Here is a 21245-nt window from a genome sequence, read left to right on the forward strand (position 1 = left end):
GGAGAAGAGAAGGCTCCACAGGGAGACCTTATTGTGGCATTTCAATACATAAAGAAGGCTTCTAAGAAAGATGGAGATACTTTTTACTAAGGCCTGCAGCAACAGGGCAAGGGACAATGGTTTTAAACTGAAAGAGGGTAGGTTTAGGTTGGGCATGAGGAAGAAATGTTTTTTGCTGAGGGTGGTCAGACACTGGAGCAGGTTGCCCAGAGAAGCTGTGGATGCCCCATCCCCGGAAATGTTCAAGGTCAGGTTGGACAGGGCTTTGAGCAACTTCATCTAGTGAAAGATGTCCCTGCCCATGGCAGGAGGGTTGGACTAGATGGTCTTCAAAGGTCTCTCCCAATCCAAACCGTTCTGTGAGTCTATGGTGTACACGCATGCAAACACCTCACAAAGGTGTATTTGTACAGCAACATGCTCTGGAGTGTGCACGCATGGGGGTGTACCCCCAAACTCACCACTGGGAGGGAGGAAGGGTCTGGTCCCAGCCCCGCAGTGTGGGGTGCCGTGGCACCTGGTGCCCAGCCCTCACCCACTGCTGCTCTGGGACCCTCATGCTGACAACTGGCCAGGCCCAGCCAAGAGTCCCACGTCCCCCCAAACCACAGCCCCCCCCCCCAAAAATGGGCCATGCCCAGGGCCAGGGGGCCTGGGGCTCCCTTGCCCCCTACCTTGTGCATGGCTTTGCCCTTTGGGCTGTAATAAGGGCCGGGGGCGGGGGGGGCTGCGGGGTTTGGACCTCCACATTTTGTGATTCCCCATTTCCCATGTGGGGCAGGTGGCCAGGGGTGGGGTGGGGCTTGGCTCTCGTTGAAGCATCACTACCTACCACATCCTCATCCTTCCCCAGCTCCTGGTCCTTCAGGACCAAGGATGCGGGATACAGGGGGATGGACTGGAGATCTGTAAAATGGAGATGGTATAGAAATGGGGAGACGGGCAGCAGGGCCAAGGGCTACCCCGGCATGTCTGGGTCCCATCTGCACCTCTGAACCCCTGCATGTTACAATGAGCCTGCTGGCCTGCAGCTCCCCTGGGGTCCCACGCAGGTATCCCCAGGACACCTCCCCCCCCTGCAATGGCCGCATCCAGTGCAGGCACTGAGGGCTCCGGCACCCAGCAGCCTGGTGTGCCCCCCCGATGCCCTGGGTCCACAGACCCGTCTGGCAGCAGCGGGACCTCCATGGAAGGACAAGCAGGTCTCGAATGGGCCAGAGACACACACATGCATACGTCCTCCTCCCTGTGTGCCCTCACCCATATGTGCACACATTCACCCATGTGCGCTTACCTGCCCGTGCATTTGCTCATTTGCATGTGCACACACATGTGTGCATGCATTCACATGTGCACACTACACATGCATGGACACATTCACCCACGTGTGTTCACCTGCATGTGCAGTCACTCACCCCTGGTGCTTGTGCTCCCCAGCATGGGACTGCGCTCCTCCCTGTGCACGTGTGCTCACATGCACAATGTGTGCTCACCTGTGTGTGCATGTGTGCTCACACGTGTGTTTATGCATCACCTGTGTGTGTGCATGTTCAGCTGTGTGTGCTCACGCACGTGTGCATGCATTCACCTGCGCGTGCATGTATTCACCTGTGTGCGCTGACCTGCGTGCGCCTGTATTCCCCCATGCAGCCACGTGCTCACACTCAGCGTGCTTTCAGCCATTCATCTACACGCTCCCATGTGCACGCATGCGATTACCCCGGCGTGTGCTCACATACGTTCACACACGCTCACCCCTCTGCTCACCCGCACGTGCATGGGCTTACACGCAAGCATCCTCCCGTGTTTATGTGCCAACGTGCTCATGCATACGCTCCAACACATGTGCACGCACCCACCGATGCGCGCCCGCGCCCACCCACACGTGCGTGTGCTCGCACACACCTGCACCCACGTGTGTGCGCGCGCGCGCACGTGTCCTCCCGCGTGTGCTCACCCGCGTGTTCTGGCGCCACCCAGCGGCCGGCGCCGCCCCTGCACGGCGGCTCCCCCCAGCCCTGCCCGGCGTCGTGGGGCTGCCGGGAGTGGGCAGGGGCCCGCGCCGCCCTGCCACGGGGAGAGGTGCCGGGCCCCGCTCCCTGGTGCCCGGCTGGCACGCAGAGGCCCTGGGGAAGGCATCTGACCAGCAAGGGGGCAGCGGCCGTGACCACGTGCAGCACCCTCTCGTGCTGGGGTGCACCAGGGCACCCGGGAGCCCCGGCCCCGCAGCAACAGCGCTGTGCTACCCCCCTGGACGCTACCACCCCCACCGGGCCACTCCCTCCCCGATGCCACCCCAAACGTTCTGCCAGAGATGCTGTGGCGGCGAGCGCCAGGTGCAATGCTGCAACCGACACCCAAGCACTATGCCCCCTCCGTGTGCCCCTGGGGAGGGGTCCAGGCACTGCCCCTTTCCCAGACCCAGCGTGGTGGCACTGGCTGCAGAGCACCCCCCTGCCCACCATCCCAGGTGCCTGCAGTGCCACGGGGGCATTTGGGTCCCAAGAGCTTGCCGGGGCTTGGCTCACCCCATCCGGAGCATCCCCCCAATGGTGGGCACCCGCCAGACCGGGCGCCATTGGCTGGGGGACACAGGGACAAACCACACGAGACACAGGACAGTTGTACAGCTCCTGCTGCTCCTTTAGTGTGAGAAAGGCACAATGGCACACGGCAAGCCACGGGCACTGGCACCAGGACATTCCCCCAGCGTGGTGACCTGCTGAGGGCTGCTGGCTCCCCGAGAGCAGCATGTCCCCCAGCTCCCAATGGATGCAGTCTTTGGTCCTAGCAGTGCCCCCGGGCAGGCACAGGGGTCGGCTGAGATGGGGGCATGCAGCAGACCCCGCTCCTGCCAAGCACTGTCCCAGGGTAGGGCCTGGTAGATGGGGAGCGTAGTGTTCAATGGGCTGGGGTGCGGGGGGCCCACGGGGCAAGCAGCCATGCAGAGGGGCTGCTGCGGTGCTCAGCGGCCAGGCATGGGCACTGCCTGCACCCTGGGGCTGAGCTGGCCAGATGTTGCCGCTCCCAAAGGGGCTAGGGCCCACTCTGCCTCCCCAAAAGCCCCTGCCTCCCCAGAAGGGTTTCCCTCCCCGCCCCCCCCCGGCCCTGCCCCAAGCTGCTGCCAGTTGCATGCAACCCCTGTGCAAAATCAGCATATAGGTGTCTGCCCGTCCCGTGGGGACAGACGGACAGTGGTGGTGGGACCCAGGGTGAGATCTAAGTGCTACTTGGGGCTGCTGTGGCACAGAGCGCGGACAGGTGCCCCATTTTGTTCTTAGCATGGCTTTTCCTCTGTTAATTCCTCCTGGTGCCGGGGCAGAGGCTGGATAAGGCCGGGTGGTCCCCAAGCCCACAGCACTGGTGGCAGGGGGTACCCCCAGTCCCTGGTCTACTGCTCCCAGCACCCTATCCCCTGGCAGGGCACCATCCCAAGGGTATCCACTAGCAGTGTCCCGAGGGGTGCACAGCACCCACCTCAGCCCCCTGTGGTGCCTCGGGGTGGTGGAGAAGGGGTTAAAGATCTGCTGGCCAGGTCCATTGTTTCAGACACAATGGAGAGGAAGAGGATGCTGGGGGCCGAAATTCCTCCAGCTCCCATCGGACCGATGGATGGAGCTGGACAAACAGATACGATGGAGGCCAGGGGGTTTAACCCTTCCAGGCACCGAGTAGGGATGCCACGGGGCGGCTGGCAGGGGGTTTGTTTAAGGCACGTGGTGCAGCACCAGCTGCGGGACAGGCACTGGTGTCCAAGACAAGGTGGAGGGACCCCCACGAGCACAGAAAGACTGGGGCAAGAGGTGGGGTGGGGGTAGGTTCCGTCCATCTGGTCCTGCTGGGCCACAGGGTGCTGGGTGGCCATAGAACTCAGGGCAACTCTATGGCACAACCGCCCCTGCCAGTGCCTGGACTGGCACCCCCTCCCCTTCTTGGTAAACCGGAAAAATAAATAAAACGCGTGGGCTGGACACAGGGACGGACAGACACAGGAAAAGCCCCTGAGGGGCCAGATCTGCTTTGGCAGCAAGCTGGGGCCACGGCCAGGGTCCGGGAGGACATTGGGCAGTGGGCTAACAGCCCTTGGGGGCCTGGCCAAGGCTCTCACGCAGGCAGCGGAGCTGCTCCTGGCCCAGCTTGATCTTTTCCTCCAGCTCCCGCTGCTCGGCAATGAGGGCTGACTTCATCTTGACGAAGTGCTGGTAGTCCTGAAGGTGCTCGGTGGGCAGGTACCGCGCCACCATGGCACCCACCGCCTCCTCCCGCCGCCCCACATGCTCCTTCAGCTCCTTGGCGTCCTCCAGCTGCTCCGCCAGCAGCCGCTGCTTCTCCTGCAGGGCCACCTGTGGGCGAGATTGGTGCCGTTGGTGGGGGGTGTGGTGCCCCGATGCCCCACGGGTGCCCACCTGCCCCGTGCCCACCTTGTCCTCGGCGGGGGCGTGTGGCCCCAGGCTGTCCAGGGCAGTCTCCACCCGGGCCAGACGCCCCGAGAGGGAGAGCAGGAGGTTAACCACCTTGTCCAGGTCACCCACGAAGAGGCGGTACTTGTCAAACTCCCCCGGGGTGCAGAGGGCTTGCAGGCGGGCAGCCACATCCTCGCCCAGGGCCCCATTGGCGCTGATGTCTTCCTGCAGCCCCCGCTGTGCCTCCCGCAGCACCGCCAGCTTGCGGCTCAGGCTCTCAATCAGCTGCAGCTGTCGGAGGGAAGGAGTCAGGAATGACTGGACCGCCCCCCGCCCCCGTTGGGACTGGGGGACTGGCGCATGGGTGTAGGTGCACCATGGGCCCCACAGACCAGGTGCCCCTGGTTACCGTGAACTATTGGCAATGCCCCCAGTCCCTGCGAGCATCTGGCAATGTCTCAGACCCTGTGAGCACATAGCAATGTCTCATTTCTGTGAGCACCCAGTGATGCCCCCAGTCCCTGTGAGCATCTGGCAATGTCCCAGTCCCTGCAAGCACTGAGCAATGCCCCTGGTCCCTGTGACCATCTGGCAAAGCCCCCAGTTCCCATGAGCATCTGTTGATGCCCCCAGTCCCCCTGAACCTCTGGTGACACTCCCAGGCCCCACAAGCACTCAGCAATGCCCCTGGTCCTCACAGGCATCTGGCAATGTCCCAGCTCCTGTGAGCATCCGGCAATGCCCCTGGTCCCTGTGAGCACCTGGTGACATCCCTGGTGCCCACGAGCATCCAGCAATGCCCCTAGTTCCCACAAGCAGCCAATGATGCCCCAGTCCCTGTGAGCATCTGGCAATGCCCTGGGTCCCCGCAACCACCAGGCGATGGCAGTGGGGAACCCCAAGGGCACTGTCCCCAGCTTTACCTTCTTCTCCACCAGCTCATGGTCCACCTCCTCCTCATCATCCTCCGAGCTTCCCTCCACCACCTCCGGCAGCTCCTTCACCTTGCTGAGTGGCTCGGCTCTGCCTGCTGCCACGCCGTAATACGCTGGGTAGGAGATGGAGCTGGCGGTGCTCCCAGGGGGTGGCGAGATGGGCTCGAATCCCTGCCTGCGGGGACAGGGGCTCAGCACCAGGGGTGGCAGAGCGCAGACTGTCCTCAGCATTGTGCCCGGTGCCATGCCAGCCCTACCTGTCCTGTGCCAGGGCCTCCAGGCGCCAGTCCTCCTGGAAATGCTCCCGCCAGGCCTGCCGCTCCCCTGCCACCAGCAGATTGCCCATCACCTCGGTGCCAAGGGGGGCCGAGGGTGCCAGGATGCCAGCCAGGGCGCGGTCCCTGCCTGCCACGTCCCACAGCAGCTCCTCTGAGTCCACACGGTGAGGCTGGGGCCGGCCCCCACGGCAGCTCGCCCCCTCCACGGCTCCGGGGCTGCGCTTGGGTGCCCCTGGGGTGGCGGGGCTGGGGCCACCATGCAGGGGCAGGGAGCACTCACCCGCCCCACGGGGGCCAGCCCAGGCCCGCTCCTGATTCCAGCCGAGCCTTTGGGGCTGCTCCTCCATCTCCCAGGGGTGCTTCATCTTCGGCCGGTCCTCCCCGGCCCCCACTGCCCTGCTGACACCCGCCCAGGGGCACCCAAGTCAGCTTGCCTGCCCGTGGGGGATGGGGACCCACAGGGCAGCGCCCACCCCAGGAAAAGAGGTCAGGGACAGCCCCCGCCCTGAGAAAACCCCACAGCCCACCCCAAAGGGTGGATGAGGATGCTCCAACACAGGGTTCAAAGGGCCACGTGGCCCCAAAAGCCACTCCGTGCCCAGGCTGTGCCTGCAGCCTCACTCCCACCCCCACGCTGCGGCGGCACTTGCCTGCAAATCTCGGTGCTGCCAGCATCGGGCTCGGGTGTCCGGTGGAGTGATCCAGAGGGCTCAGGTCGGGGCCAGGCACCTGGTGGGGCAGGGGGGCGAGCAGCGTGCCCCCGGGACCGGCCCCCCTGCTCCCCGGTGAAACTCTGCGACCGCTCACGCACGGCCTCAGTGATGCTGCAGGTCGGCACTGGGGTGGCGGTGAAGGCAGAGCCATGCCCAGAGCCATCCGGCAAGTGCTGGGATGTCCTGCGCTGCCTGTATTTCTCCCAGTTGGGGGGAGGCGGGCGGGGAGGTGGGGGGCCCTTCTTTTTTGGGACACCTGGTGGGTCCAGCTTGGCACGTAGAAGGTCCCTTCGGTCACGGCCCCGGGGGCTGGTGGGCTCCAGGTTGAGATGGCTCTCAGAGAAGGCTCTGCCCCGCAGTGGGCGGTGCAGGGAATCCGGGGGGCTTTCAGCGGAGTGGGCCAGGCGGTTGCCATCCCACAGAAGGTCGTGTGTGGACGTGGCCCGGTAGCAGGGTGGCCACTCTGGCTCGGCACTCTCGAAGCAAGGGCGGAAGGGGCCAAGCCTCGGAAAGCCCAGTTGGTAGTGGGAGAGCTCACTGGGGAGAGAAGAGGGCACCCACGCCCCCCAGTAGTCAATCCCCGTGGCAGCTCATGCCCACCTCTGCCTCAGTTTCCCCAGCTGGAGTCACCCAGCCCCGCTGGTGGGGAAGCCCAGGCTCTAGCAGTGCCCCAGCGCTGGGCACAGCTCCCCCCGAGGTGCCCCCAGCCCCCTAGGGATGGGTAAGGAAGGACCAGCACTCCCATGGGTACTTCCCTCCCGCCCCTGGGCCCTGCTTGCCCAAGGTGGCCCACATCCCCGCTTCACAGGGCACAATGCAGCTGTGGCCGGGGTGTTAAGGGATGCGCTCTATACAACACCAACCAAAATCAAAGCAGTCCCCAGGCCTCATTGGCAGAGGTCCCCGCTGAGTGGCATGAACACCCCAGCACCCCAGACCCGGTGTGGGCTCACCTGATGGACTGGCTGGCTTTCCTGGTTGTTGCTGGTGGTTCCCACTCATCCGGAGGAAATTCCTATGTGGGGGGAAGGAGAGGGAGTGTGAAAGCAGGGTCAGCATCCCCCTCCCCAGCTTCCAGGCTCCCCAGCACCCCCTGACCCATCCCCATCCAGGCGCAACAAGTATGCAAGGGGTCTGCAGCCCCCACCATGGGCACAGTCCCCCCAACCTCAACCCAGGGTCATGCTCCAGGAGCACAGGGTGGTGCCAGTGCTGATCCCGGGCACAGTCCTGGAGGATTCACTTACCGGGGCGAAAGCTCTCCGAGGGGGCCAGGCATCACTCTCCTCCCGCCCAGGGCGGGGGGCTGGGCAGCAGCAGTCAGAACAGCGCACCCAGGGCTGGGGGTGGCAGCGGCAGGCATGGCCACGGGGTAGCGGCGGGGGGCACAGGTCACCCCCGCAGTAGCGGCAGGGCTCAGGGCGCACAGGACCCCCGTAGGGATAGGAGAAGCCCCGCAGGTACTCCAGCTCCCCCGGCCTCCCCAGCGGTTTGTAGCAAGGGGGCTGCTCCCGGCAGCACTCGGCATAGGGGCTGGCAGAGCCGGGGCGGCCGGGTGAGGGAGAGCCGTAGGGCTGGTCCACGGAGAGGCGGCGTGCATCCCGGCGCTCGGGGCCGGGGGGCTGGAAGGCACCAGGATCACCTGCCGGGGGCTTGCAGTGCCGGGGTGGCGCTGGCCGGCTGCTCTCCTCGAAGAACCGGCGACGGTCGGCGAAGGGCAGGAGGACAGCCTCGTCGTCATCCCGTGGCGGGGAGCTGGGGGCCGCCGGCCCCTGGCTGTAGCCCTCCAGCTCACCGGGGCTGGGCGAGCGCTGCCGTTGCAGCTTGCGCTCCGGGGACCAGCGCCAGCGGCCCCGGCCCGTCGGCACCACCCGCTCGGGCGATGGGGGCCCTTTGGGAACTGGCAGCGGGTCAGGGGTGGGGATGCCCCGGTCCCCCGAGCGGCCTGGGTTCCTGCCGTCCTCACTCGGGCCGGGGCTCAACCGCTCAGCTGGGGCGCGAGGTCCCTCTGCCGGCACGCTGCCCTCGGGGGGCTCCTCTGCCTCATCCACCGGCTCCTCGCTAGGCATCGGGGCGCCGGGACCCCGGCTCTTCTGCAGCTGGGCTTTGCGCCGCTGGATCTCGTTGCGCAGGCTGGTGGCGAAGCGATCGCTGCGACGGCGCATCTGAGCAGAGCGGTGGGGAGGACCCCCAGCCCGCCGCCCCGCTGCCCGGCTCTCCTCCTCCGCCAGCCCCTCGGTGCCGCGCACTGGGCTGGCCCCCTGCCCGTCCTGCCTGCAGGCTCGCTGTGGCTCAGGGCAGCAGCGGCAGGGTGGCGGACGGCGGCACGGCTCTGGGCAGAGCGGAGGATCCTCGGTGGCCCCTGTGGCCCCTGGCCGGCTGCCCTCGGGGTGCAGAGGGGAAAGGGTCCAGCGGTGCCCGTCGGGGGCTGGTGAGGCTCGCCCGCTGCCAGTGCCCACCTGGAGGGAGCGGAGCTGGGAGGCCAGCAGCTGCTCGGGAGCGCTGTGCCGGTGCGGCATGTGGCTCTTGAGGGGGGAGAGCAGCAGTTTGTCACCTGCTGCTGCAGCATCTGGCACTCGGTGCATGCTGCCATCTGGGTACAGCCGGTCGCCTGGCTCCGTGTTCTCCCCCAGGAGTGGCTCGGCTGGGCACCGGTCCGGGTGGGAGCTCAGCATGTAGTACTGGTCAGCAGAGAGACGGTCCTTCGTGGGGTACGGCGCCGGCATCCTCCCACCCACTGCCTCCACCTCCCCGTCCCGCTGGCAGAGGAAGGTATCGGAGATCCAGCGGCCTTTGGCATGCAGCATGTCAGCCGACACAGACACCCGGCGCCTGTCCCCTCCGCTGGCCGGGGCTGCCCGCAGGCTGTCCCTCCTGACAGGGGGCTGGGGGGGCACAGGCGCCCGCCAGGCCTCGGGGTGCCGGCTGGCGGGTGACTCGGCCCCCGTGGTCAAGTAGCGCCCGTCGGGGGGCTTGCAGGTGCCTTGGAGGCCAGAGTCGACAGAGGCAGCCTCCTCAGGGCGGAGGGAGAGAGTGCAGTCGGAGGCGATGGAGCTGGCAGAGAAGGAGCTGTAGGCCGAGTCCCGCTTGCTGTGGTACATGCCCTGGTCAACGGGTGAGGGGTCCCCTTCATAGTAGGCCTGGCTGGGCTGGTCCAGGCTCTCCATGCTCCCAATGGAGCTGCTCTGGTCGGTGCTGCAGTGCCGGGACAGCGGGTTCCACTGCAGGGACAGCTCGCTGCCGCCCAGCCCCATGCCAGCATTAGAGGTGCATGCCAGCCCCCACCCAGCTCCCTGCCGGCCCCTCCAATGGGCATGAGATCCCAGGGAGCAAACACCCCCCCACCATATACACACACCCCCCCAGGATAGAGGGACACAGGCCAGCACAGCCCCAACCTGCCATTCACCCACGGGTCTGAGAGCAGCACCAAGACTACCCTGGCACTGGCAGGGGGGGTGGGCAAGGGGACACAGGGCCTGTGTGGCTTCAGCTACTTGAAACCTGCCTGCTCTTGTTGGGGGGGGGGCACTGGGACTTGGCAGCTCCTGGCCGGCTCCAGCGGAGCCACCGCCCCTTCCTGCCGGGAGCCGGCGAGTAAACAGGCAGGGGAAAGGGCAGTGCGGCGGCAGGATGCAGGGGGATGCCCGACAGAGGCTTGGGGCAAGCAAGCAAGCACCCACCCTGTACCCCCCTGCCCCAACCCAAGCGGGCGCCCTGTCTGTCCACTCCCCTTGCGCAGGCCCATGGGTGCCTCCGGAGGTGGGTTGGGGGGTCTCACCTGACATCACAACCTGAGGGCCAGGAGAGGCTGAAGGCATCAGCAGGGCAGTGCATGGCGGGGATGTCGGGGCGGCTTTCGGCGAGCTTGGACACATGCCAGGAATGGGGCCGGAGGACGGGCACGCTCCTCCTGCCAAGAGCAACAGTGGGAGAGGACAAGAATGGGGAGGAAGCTGGGCTGAGGAACCGGGGCTGAAGTCACTTCCTACGGGGCTTCCTGTTCCCCCCCAGGCCAGCGCCCGCCCGAGGGGGACGACGGCAAGGAGGGTCCAGCCCTGCCAGCACCGGGCGCCAGGCAGGGGGATCCCATGGTTCCCTCCCTGCTGTTAGGGCTTCCATGCCCGCAGCGTCCCTGCGGCCACCAGCATCAACAGGGGACCGAGGACGTGGCCTCAGTGCAGCCCACAGGCAATGCCCTGGCAGGGCGACGGTCCCTGCCGGGACTGGACCGGCTCTACAGGCACACCAAGGGACCCTGGGGCCACATCTGTGTCCCCACCACAAGCCTGACCTTCCTCCTCTTGTTCATCAGTCCCTCAGCATCTACAGCAAGCGCCGGCCACATCGCATCCCCAGGGAGGGGTCCCGTGCCAGGCCTCGTCCTACCCCCTGTGCCAGGCAGACATGGGGGGTGTCCAGTCCCCCCAGCACATGCAGGCAGCTATGTCCAGTGCCACCGCACAGACGTGAGCAGATGCCACCTCCTGTACCCCCCAAGTGCCCGGTGCTGACCCAGCATCCGCCGGGCGGGCAGGGACGAGCTGCGGGGTCAGCACAAGGGTCCCTTCCCCCCAGAGCCCCCAAACTCACCATGGATGATGCTAATCACCGGCACAGCCCTGTGGCACCCCCTGCCCTGTGGGCAGTGCCCCGCACAGCCCTAGCCCCTGGGTGCCGCTGGAGCGGGAGCCCAGTCAGGATGAGCTGGGGAGTGGATGCCGGTCCGGGCGGGTGGACGACACTGCAGGGCCCAGCCCTGCCTCTCCTTCCTTTCCCAGGCAGGCAGCAGGCAGGCAGGCAGGAAGGGAGAGGAGCGGCCACACTCAAGGATACCGCCCAGCAAGGGGGTGGCTAGCCTGCCGCACTGCCCCAGCTCTGCTGGCGGCATACTGGGCTGGGGAACTCCCAGGCACCACAGCGTGCTGGCAGTCATGGTGGGGCTGCCCCCACCCCATCCCAGCACGGGGCACCTCCAGGATGGAGACAGGGGCACTGCTAGGTTCCTGCCAGTCTCCCAGGCAGGTGATGCCCCCCGGCCTTGGCGTCACTGCCCCCCCTGCTATCCCCCACCACCAGTGCTGCCAACCTGCGGACGATCATCTTCAGGGTGCGGTAGGAGCCCTTGATGAGGATCAGGGCCTCCTGGCAGGACCCGTACAGAGGTGTCCCACTGATGTTCACCAGCTCGTCGCCTGGCTGCAGCCGGCGGGACAGCGCAGCCTTGCCTCCGTCCTCCACCTGGGCAACAGAGAGGGGCGGTCAGGGGGGGCACGGCCCCCTAGAACGCCCCAGGGGGAGCGCTGCTCCTCCAGGTGCCAGGGGAGAAAGAGGCTTCGGAAAGGGAGTGCCTGTCCCCTGGGCGCTGCAGAGGGATCTGCGGCGCTGGGCTCCCTCCCTGCCCCGGTCACATGAATTTCTGAGCTAGGAAAGGGCATTGGGGAGGGGGGGAGAAGAAAAATGTCCCATCCCAGCAGATTCCCCCGCAGGCGCGGGCAGCACAAGGGCCCTTTGTCTGATGCGGATGCCAGCCCCCTGCCGCTGCTCCCAGTCCCATGTTGGCCCTGCCCGGGCACCCACAGTTATTTTGATGCCTGAAGGATGCCATCACGCTGCGCGTGCCCAGGACAGCCAACAGCAGGGGAAGCGCTGAGTTGTGCCCGGCCCCGGCACATGCCTACCCCATCCTGGCACCTATGGCCAAAATGCACCTGGGTACCTCGTACTACTGTGGCTTGAAGGACAAAGGGCCACGGTGCTGCTGGCATGGAGGGGCCCCAGCGCGTCCCTTCTGTCCCAGCAGGTAGGTGCATCTCCCAATGGCCAGGGATCGCCATGCCCAGCCCTTCACACCACAGGGCTGGCAAGCGAGCCCAGCTGCTGGGCTGTGCTGTGGCAGTGGCACAGGGCAGGACCTGGAGTGCCCCATGCCCGGCATGAACGAGGAGCTTGACCTGGCTGAACCTTACAGTCACCCACAGGGTGACTGGCAGAGCTGGCCTGGCCCCATGCCGGGGCTCCTGCTCCCACTCTGCCCATGGGCTCCTCACCCTGCCCTGCTGCTCCTGGCCTGGCAGAGAAACGAGCTCTGCCCGTAGTGCCCGCAGCGCTGTCTCCACAGTCCAGCCTGGGTGGCAGTCAGGCCCCAGTGCCAGACAGCACCCGTGGCTCCCCAGCAGGCCAGCCACCACGCATGTGCGTCCGGGCACCCCTTCCCAGCCATGGTGCTGGGCAGGGCTCAGGGAACATCCCCCTGCCTGTGGGCAACATGGCACCTGGGGAGCCAGGCAGGGGCAGCCAGGCCTCCTGCCCAGCCCAGCACTGCCCATGACTCTGCCTGGCACGGCTGTGCCCAGCACCCCACAGCTCTCTCATTTTTTCAGGGACCTGGAGATTGCAACGCCATGCCTAGGCTGGGCACAGTCCGACGCGCCTGCCTGTGCAGGCAGGCTGCCCTCCCAGCCCGGAGTCGGTGGTGGGGCTGCCTTCCTGGGACGGGGCACCAGCTACCTTCAAGGGCTCCCAGTCCCACTATGCACTCACTGGAGCACCTGGGTTTAACCCCTGCCATGCTGCTGGCCACCACTGGGCAGCTCCCGCAGAGCAGGCAGGCAGGGCAGGCTGCACCTTCACCCCAGTCCTCTGCCCAGCCACATGCCCACCCCATCCTGCCACGGCCATGGGGCTGAGTCAGTGGTGACCGATCCATCCCCCACCCAGGACACTGCCAGGGCTGCACCCACATCTGGGTCACCATGTGCACCAAGATGGACACGGCTCAGCCCTGGCATGGCTCACCAGGAGCTAAATCTGGCACAAAGAGCCCCTTGTTCTGTCTTTGCCACCAGTGAACTCAGTGCTGGCAGCCAAACACCACCGCCTGCTGCCCTGGGCACTTCCCTGACACCACCCCTGGTGTTCACTCTGGGCCCTAATGGTGGGCACTAGCTGGCTCACATGAACATCTGCCTGCCCCACGAGAGACTTGTCTTAGGAGGAGTCACAGCCAACACAGTGCCCAAGCTGTGCCCATCCCACGCGGACCTCCCTCCATGCCCCCGACGTGCCTGGGGGGGGGCTGTGCCAGTGAGCGCTCAGCAGGCCCACGGAGCCCACCCAAGCCCTGTCGTGGGACTCTGCCACAGGAAGGGATCCTGCCCAGAGCATACTCAGAGGCCAAACTGTCTCACCGAGAGCCGGGACTCCCTTCCCCTTTCCGGCGCAGGGCCCGGGGCCCCCAGTGCCGCAGGCGGGGGCTGCCCCCTCCCCGCACGGGCCGGCACGCACACACCTCGGCCGGCCGCGACGGCGGAGCGGGCGCCCCAGGGGACCCTCCCCTGAATGCACAGAGCTCTGGAACAAGCCCCCTTTGTCTGCAGAGCACACGCGGCGGCGGCGGCGGCCTGGCCCGGGGAGCGCGGGGGCCGGCACCCCCCGGCCCGCAAAGAACCCCCCATTCTCAGCAGCGTTGGGGAACATCCCCTGGTCCCCCTATCCCCTCCTCCAGCAGCCGGCGGACCCACCGGGACCCACAGCCTCGAGGCCCGGCAGCCCGTGGAGGGGCGGGCAGCAGCCAGCCCCCCCCCCCGCCCCCGGCAGGGCCCAGGCTCCCGCCCGCCGGCGGTGCCACCCCGCGGCGCAGGGCAGGGACTGGAGCCACTTTTCCAGCTCCCCCAGCCAGACCACGCTGCCCGCGTCCCGGCGCAGGGCGTGGAGGGCCCCGGGGGGACAGCCAGCCCTGCTCGGGGCAGGGAGGCAGCCCCGGGGCCGCGGCACAGCCCAGCCCGCCAGCACCCCGGCCCCGGCAGGACGGTGGCACCGGGCGGGCAGGCAGCCAAACCGCCCGGTGACAGGGGCTCGGCCCGGCTCCGCGGGGGAACGGGGTGCTGCGGCACCCCCGGCTGCTGCCCGGCTCCCAGCGATGCCCCGGCGGGGGCCACGTGAATCGGTGACTCCCCTGCGTGGCGGGGCGTCGCGGCCATGGGGCCCCACCCTCGCTCTCCTGGCTCCCAGCTGCGGAAGGGATCCGGACGGCCGGGCCCTGCGTCTCCCCCGCTCGGCACCGCAACCCGACACCAGCCCCCTGTCCCGGGCACGGCCCTGCTCAAGCGTTTCGGGGCTGCCGGGACGGGGCGGACTCCGGTCGCTCCCACCGTGGCTCCCAACGTCCCCGCAGAGACCGGTCCCGGGGGTGCCCGTGGGCCCGGCACCCACGGGTGGGTACGCGACGGGGGGCTGCCCCCTCCCCCGGCTGCGCCCCGCGGGACGGGACCGGGGGGGGGGGGACGGACACGGACGTGGGGCCGCCCCCACCGCCGGCCCAACGGATGTGCCGGAGGAATTTCTTCCTGCCGCCGGGCCCGGGCTATCCCTCCGCCCCCTCGCCCCCCATGGCCCCCCACTCCCACTCTCCCCCGCGGCTCGGGGTGGCGGGTCGCGGGGGGGACGTGGGTGCGGGTGACCGCCACGGCCCGGCCTCGCCCCGCCGGGACATGCGACCCCACGGCCGGGACTCCCCGCGCCCGCAGCGCCACCGCGACCCGCCACGGGTCCGGAGGCCCCTCGCGGGGGACGCCGCGGAGCCCACGCGGGACCGCGTCCGGCGGCGCCTACCTTGGAGATGATGAGGGGCTCGCCGTGCTCCAGCCCGCCGCGCAGCGTGAAGCCCCAGGGCGCGCCCCCCTGCAGCTGCACATGCACGTACTGGGGGGCACCGGGCCGGCCCTCGGCCCGCTCCATGGCCGCTACCGCCCCATCCTGGCCCGGCCCGGCCCGGCCCGGCCCCGCACCGCGGAGGAAATGACACCCCCGACCGCCCGGGATGAGCGGCGCGGAGCCGAGCGGCGGGGCGGGGCCGGCCCGGCACCGGGGCTGCTCCGCCGCCGCCAATGAGGCGCGGGGGGACGGCGGCGATCGGCTCGGCTCTGCACGGCATGGCTCGGCTCGGCACGGTATGGCACAGCTCGGCTCGACCCAGCACAACGCAGCATTGCACAGCTCAATTTGGAACATCGTGGCTTGGCTTGACTAGGCACAGCATGGCTCAGCTCAGCACGACATGGCATGGCTCAGAACAGCATGGCACAGCTTGGCTTGGCATGGCTCGGCACAGCATGGCACAGCTTGGCTTGGTACAGCTTGGCTCAGCCCGGTTCAGCGCAGCCACGGCACAGCTTGGCATGGCTCAGCTCATGGCACGGCTCAGCGCACAATGGCACAGCACAGCACCGTGCTACTCAGCTTGGCTTGGCATGGAACGGCACAGCTCAGCCCAGTGACCTACCTACACTGAGCTGCTTGGCCCAGCCAGCATGGTTTGACTCAGTCCAGCTCAGCCCAGCATGGCATGACATGGAGGGCTGGCACAGTTCAGTTCAGCACGGCACAGCACAGCTCAGCCTAGCACAATTTGGCTCAGCTCAGCGAGGGGGCCAGCATGGGTTGGCTGGCCTAGCATGGCTCAGCCCAGCACGGTTCAGTGCAGTTCAGCTGGGTTGGCACGTTCTGGCTTGGCTCAGCCTAGCATGGCATGGCATGGCATGGCATAGGGCTGGCACGGTTCAGTTCGGTACAGCATGGCACAGCCAGGGGTCTGACCTGGTTTGACTCCACTTGGAGTCAAAGCCCAGCTTTGCTCAGTGCAGTTCAGCTTGGGTTGAAATGGACAAGCAGGGCTGGCTGGCACGGTTCAGCTTGGCACAGCATGGCCTGGCCTCACTTAGCTTGGCCTGGCACAGATCAGCACAGCACAACCCCATTTGGCCCAGCAAAGTATGGTGCCACCAGTGACCAGCACCATTAGGGCCAGCTCAGCACAGCTCAGCCTGGCATGGCACGGCACCGCTTGGCTTGGCACAACTCAGCAGCGCGGTGGGGCCGGGAGTTTGGCGGTGCTCATGCAGGCGTGAGAGGGTGTCTGCTCAGGTGGCAGTGGGGTGATGCAGCACCCGCAACAGCTCCCCGAGGCAGAAGGCCCCCAATGGCACTCTGCCCCCGCAATCACACTGGCGCCCTGAGCTCTGCTGCCTGTGGGCAAGCACACGCTGCTGGCTGCTGTCTGGCCCGCTGGTTCCGGTCCCCACCCTGTGCTGCTGGGCACGGCGGGACATGTGTGGCAGTATGGCCGTGTTTTGCCTCCGCCTTTCCTCGCCAGGTCCAGGAGGGGCTGCTGCGACCTTTTGGGGAAACTGAGGCAGAGGAAGGAGGCAGAGGGTGGCAGCTGGGGGCTGTGGGAGCGGATCAGCACTGGTTCCCTGGGGGAGCCCGGGAGTCCCGCTCCTCCCCTTCCTGCCCGGGGCCCCGGCTCTTACTCATCTCCTTCCCAGACAGCACAGCCAGCCCAGAAAGCTCTGCCCTGCCAGCAACGTCCCACAGCCCCTGGCTGCCTGCAGGCTGGATGGGCACAGCACCACAGCCCGGGAGGGTGGGCTTGCTGTGCTGAGCTGGCAAGCTACCCCTGGGGTCCTGGTGCAGGAAGGGTCCCTCAAGTTCTTCTTGGCAGCCCCCGTCCACCAGCATCTGCCTGGAACCCTGCCTGTGCCCTGCCCAGCCCAGCTACAGGCAGCCCAGTACATGTGCCCTGTCCTTGCACAGGGGGGTCCAGGGCACGGGGATGGGGTGTTTTGCAGGCTGTGGCGCTGGAGCCCACCCAGCAGTTATGCATGGTCCCCTTTGCATGGCCTTGACATGTCCACTCCCGGCCCAACTCTCCTGCTCTCCCCTGTGGCCTTGCTGCCCCCCTTGCTATGCCCCCCGCTCATGGCTGGCTCCTGCCATGCCCAGACTTTTCGCAGCGTCATCTGGGTTCAGCTGACCCCGTGCCCTTTCCCAAATGAGTAACCAGGGCTGCGCAGTCAGGCGTGAGGGCTCAGCACCCTGGCTCGTCATGTGGCCCTACACCCCATTAAGCACCACATCCCACCCCGGCACCCCCCCACATGGCTCTCAGCCCTTACCACTGTGTCCAGCTGCCACCCGGAAGGGTGGGCAGCACCCAGGGCAAGACAGGCACCAACACACCCCCCCCAGATCCCCCCATGTCCCTATGCCTGCACCAGTGGTTCCCAGAGTGTGCACCGCCCCAGTCCCTTCCATCCCCACAGGACAGCAGCAGTGTCCTATGGGGCTGGGCACCGTGCCAGGCGCTCTGCCGGAGGCGTGGGTCACAGCTGCCTGCACCATGCTCCGTGGTACACCCGTGGAGCCTGCCTTGGGCAAGCACCACGGAGCCACAGAGCAGCACCGGGGCTGGGGGGCTATGCCTCAAATGACCCATGCCAGCGAGAGGGTGGGCATCACCCTCACGGCCCCTCAGCCTTGGGCAGGTGCTGGCAGAAAGACCTCAGAGCTGGGACAGCCAAGCCCGGTGAAGTTGCAGGCATTGCAATGCCTGCAGCATGGGTACCACCAGCTGACCTGGCCACGCTCAGTGCTGCTGGGCTCTGGGTTGCTCTGCCCACCCCGTGTGCCTCAGCGCCACGGTCCATCTCTCATCTGGGGAATGTGAGGCACTGGGCAGCCCGACTGTGCTGTGGGGCCGGTCTGGGAGCAGGCTCTGTGCCTGCTCCGGGCAGCGCGCACCAGCTTGCAGCAATGGGCACAAAGGTGCTGAGCCCGCCGTTGGAGAGTCGGCATGGCGCAAGGGGGAGCCGGAGGGGCTCTCACTGCAGTGGAGCACCCCACCGAGTTCCAGCCAACCTCCCCTGGGACACAGGGAGGTCCTGGCCCTTTAAATGCTGATTGGGCCCATGCCTTTAAAACGGGCCTTGGGGCTGAAACCTCTTAACCTGCAGGAGGAGGCTGGTCAGGAGCAGGTGGGCTGAGCGAGCTGGTCCTCCCCACCCACCCCACCCCACTCCATCCCACTCCACCTCCCCTCCACTCCCCTCCACTCCTTTGCCCCTACCCCTACCCCGGCATTTTTACAGCCCCTGTAGCCAGGCTCCTGTCCAACTGGCTTTGCCCCTGGTCTGGGTTTTAGTCTGGAATTTGCACCCCTTTTTGCATACAGAGCCTCCCCACCTTTCTGCTCCTGTGCCAAGCTGAAGCAGCTGGCATGGTTGTCCTGGCTTGATAGCAACTGGCAGTGCTCTGGAGTCTGCTTTTGCTGGTGCCAGCAACCAGCTCTGTCTCCCCAGGGAGGGAGAAGCATGACTGCAGGCTCCCCCTAATCCTGCTGCTGGTTAGCCCCACCTTGCCCTGCTCACCCCACAGACACACCTATCATGGCTTTGATTCATCCCTTCACCAGCCTCCTCCTCCTTCTGCTTGCTGTGCCCCTTTCCTGGGCTGCAAACCAGTCTCTGCTGCCCTCCAGCTCCCTGCCTGCTGTCCCCCCCCTGCCCCTCCTGCAGGCCCTGCAAGTGCGGGCACCAGGCAGCTGGGGCTGGCAAGCTGGGCCAGCGAGTGGGCAGCCCCTGCGCTACATGCTGAACCTGTACCGGCGTGCTGCTGACCGTGAAGGGCGACCCCGCCAGAGCCGCAGCCTGGGCACCAACACCGTCCGCCTGGTCCAGGCCAGTTCCCACGGGGGTCAGCCCTGGGCAGGTAAGGAGCAGGCAGGCACCAAGGGCAGCGTGGGGGCTTAGCGGAACTAGAGGGGTAGGCTTGAGCCCTGGGGGGGGTCTCTGCCTGCCTTCTTCCCCCTCTTAACAGTGTCCTGGCCAGGGCTGCCCTTGGCTGTGGGGTCCCCCTTGGTAGGGGATCTAGGTTCTCCCAGCGCCAGGGGTTAGATGAGCAAGGGCATCTCTGGCCCCACGTGCACCTCTTCCCCATCCTTCATGATGTCAGGCCAGTGGTGTTGGTGCAGAGGATGGGAATTGTCCCAGCTGCTCTTTGCCCTTCACCCTGGCAGCTAGCTGCAGCACATGGCTGTTTGCTGAGGCTCCTGCCTTGTGCTGGGGCACCTGGCTGTTATGGGGTTTGAGGGTGGTGATGCCATGGGCTCCACCATGCCATGTGGGGCCATGGCAGCACCCTGGGAGAAGTCTGTGCTGGCTGTGCCGTACCAGGGAGGCACTGACCACTGGTTCCCTGCAGGTCGCTGGTACGTGCAGCCCCTCACCTATCGCCTGGAGGGCCAGCATGAGGCCGAGCACCTCCTTCGAGCCACCGTGGTCTACCTGCCCAGCCTGCCTCTGGCCCACAGTCGCCTCCTCTGCGCCTTGGAGCTGGCAGCCACTGGCAAGGAACCCAGGGTACTGCTCAGCCCTGCCGCCCGCTCCCGCCATGGCTGGGCCGAAGCAGATGTCACCCCTTACTTGGTGCTGAGGAATGGCAGCATGGGGAGCCTGGTCCTGAGGCATGTCTGTGTGCATGCCGGCCGGGCAGGGGGCCACAATGCGCCAGTGGCCCCCAGCCACCCCTTCCTCCTCCTCTACCTCAACGACACCCAGGCTGGGCTAGCACCTCCAGCAGCAGAGCCCCGCCGGCACAGGCGTGACACAGGGACACTGGCCCACGACCTGCCTGGCTACTTGAGAGAGCAGGGAGGGGAGAAGAGTGACTGTTCCCTGCGCCCCTTCCCCGTCAGCTTCGCCGAGCTGGGCTGGGACCACTGGATCATCGCTCCCCACCGCTACAACCCACGCTACTGCAAGGGTGCCTGTCCCCGCCTGCTCCGCTATGACTACCATGCGCCCAACCACGCTGTGGTGCAGAGTTTCGTCCATCAGCTGGTGGATGCCAATGTGCCCCGGCCCTCCTGTGTCCCCTACCGCTACAGCCCCATCAGCGTTCTCATGATCGAGCGTGATGGTGGCATCCTCTACAAGGAGTATGAGAACATGATTGCGGAGTCCTGCACCTGCCGGTAATGCCCGCAGCCCTGGCACATCACTCCCAGGCTCTGCCTGTCCCTGCTGTATCCAGACTTTAGGGTTTGTCTTGCTCTGCCTGGGGTGGGTACATCCCCATGCAGCACTGCTCTGTGGGAAGGTTTTACAATGGCAGTTTTATGTAAATTGTAGGTTTTTAAAGGCAGGAACCTGTGCTGGGGCGGTTGCCCTGTGGCATCTAGCCTTCCTGCAGCCCTACGGCCGCTGCCTGTTTTTGGGGGGGCAGGGGGGCTTGGCCTGATGCTCCCAGAGAAGAGTTGGGTCCCTGGACTGGAGCACAAAGCCCTTAGGAGGTGGCTGGGGGGTCTCCTGGTGGAGACAGGGCAGGGAGGGCGAGCGGTCCAGGTGTCCCCATGCTTAGCACCAAGCTGGCGCCGTCGGTATCCGGCGCAACCCTGCCCATGGGATTTCTTCCCAGCTCATGTGCACCCCATCCTGTCTAGTCCCAGCTGTGGTGGCATCTCACTGGGCTGGGAATTGGGCTGGGGAGGGGAAAGCCCCTCTCCTCCCCTGCAGTTCTGCTCTGGGGGGCTGTGAAAACTGGAGGGACCGGAGCTGCCAGCTCTGCTCTCCGTGCCGGGGACCAGGCAGCTGCCTGCACTGAGCTCTGCCCACTGTTTCCTCTGCCACCCCTGTCCTTCACCTTCTTGGCTGGCCCTCTAGCAGGGCTTGGGTCTCGCCTTACCCCAGGGGTCAGACCTCTGTCACAATGTCCCTCTGCCTTCTTGCATCCTTGCTGTCCCACGGGGCTCAGGCTCTGCTGGGCTCCCAGCCAGTCCCTGTTCCCAGAGGGGTCGGTCCCTCTCCCAGCACCCCTGCCGCCTGGCTTTCCTCTATTTATTGCTGATTGTAAATAAATAAATTGATGGATTTTGCTAAAGATCATCTTGGCCTGTTCTTGCTCTGTCCCTGGGGAGCAGCGGGTGCCCCCTGGGACAAGCTGGTGCAGACTGTCACTGTGTGGCCACCCTTGTGCTTGCACTGGAGGGGGTGGGTGCTGCTCCCTGCTGTGTGCAGGGGGTCAATCCCAGCTGGCTCAAGCAGGAGCTGGGAGAACAGGATCCCTTGGAGCATAGACCTG

At 66.4% G+C, this 21245-nt stretch overlaps 2 protein-coding genes across 11 annotated transcripts; one reads left to right on the top strand and one right to left on the bottom strand.

Moving 5' to 3' along the window:
- Positions 1–2622: 2622 nt before the first annotated feature.
- SHROOM4 (shroom family member 4) lies at positions 2623–15186 on the bottom strand. 10 transcript variants are annotated; one of them, XM_075763860.1, is made up of 11 exons: positions 14943–15186; positions 11419–11570; positions 10111–10242; positions 7577–9566; positions 7283–7344; positions 6267–6866; positions 5897–6012; positions 5596–5662; positions 5327–5513; positions 4422–4694; positions 2623–4343 (listed from the first exon to the last, which is right to left on the bottom strand). In XM_075763860.1, exons 1-11 carry the CDS (start codon positions 15066–15068, stop codon positions 4074–4076), a joined length of 3975 nt encoding a protein of 1324 aa, XP_075619975.1. In that variant the 5' UTR covers positions 15069–15186; the 3' UTR covers positions 2623–4073. The 10 variants fall into 10 exon arrangements, with proteins under 10 accessions (XP_075619975.1, XP_075619974.1, XP_075619973.1 ...); XM_075763859.1 differs by having other exon boundaries at positions 5897–6015; XM_075763858.1 differs by having other exon boundaries at positions 5596–5743; positions 5897–6015.
- A 2631-nt stretch (positions 15187–17817) lies between these two features.
- BMP15 (bone morphogenetic protein 15) lies at positions 17818–20989 on the top strand. Its single transcript, XM_010298089.2, has 2 exons — positions 17818–18875; positions 19368–20989. The coding sequence occupies exons 1-2, from the start codon at positions 18554–18556 to the stop codon at positions 20141–20143; spliced, it is 1098 nt and encodes a 365-aa protein (XP_010296391.2). The 5' UTR covers positions 17818–18553; the 3' UTR covers positions 20144–20989.
- Positions 20990–21245: the final 256 nt, after the last annotated feature.

This window comes from Balearica regulorum, chromosome 11 (genome assembly GCF_011004875.1).
Source record: "Balearica regulorum gibbericeps isolate bBalReg1 chromosome 11, bBalReg1.pri, whole genome shotgun sequence".
NCBI lineage: Eukaryota > Metazoa > Chordata > Aves > Gruiformes > Gruidae > Balearica > Balearica regulorum.

What these genes read in the sequence shown, in the direction of transcription:
- SHROOM4 (XM_075763855.1), bottom strand. Translation starts at nt 15,068, where the DNA reads ATGGAGCGGGCCGAGGGCCGGCCCGGTGCCCCCCAGTACGTGCATGTG. An exon ending in AAAGCCAGCCAGTCCATCAG is followed by an intron (nt 6,867 to 7,282) that starts GTGAGCCCACAC and finishes TTCTCTCCCCAG; the next exon opens with TGAGCTCTCCCACTACCAAC. An exon ending in GGCAGCACCGAGATTTGCAG is followed by an intron (nt 6,016 to 6,266) that starts GCAAGTGCCGCC and finishes GGCGGGTGTCAG; the next exon opens with CAGGGCAGTGGGGGCCGGGG.
- BMP15 (XM_010298089.2), top strand. Translation starts at nt 18,554, where the DNA reads ATGGCTTTGATTCATCCCTTCACCAGCCTCCTCCTCCTTCTGCTTGCT. An exon ending in CGGGGGTCAGCCCTGGGCAG is followed by an intron (nt 18,876 to 19,367) that starts GTAAGGAGCAGG and finishes GGTTCCCTGCAG; the next exon opens with GTCGCTGGTACGTGCAGCCC.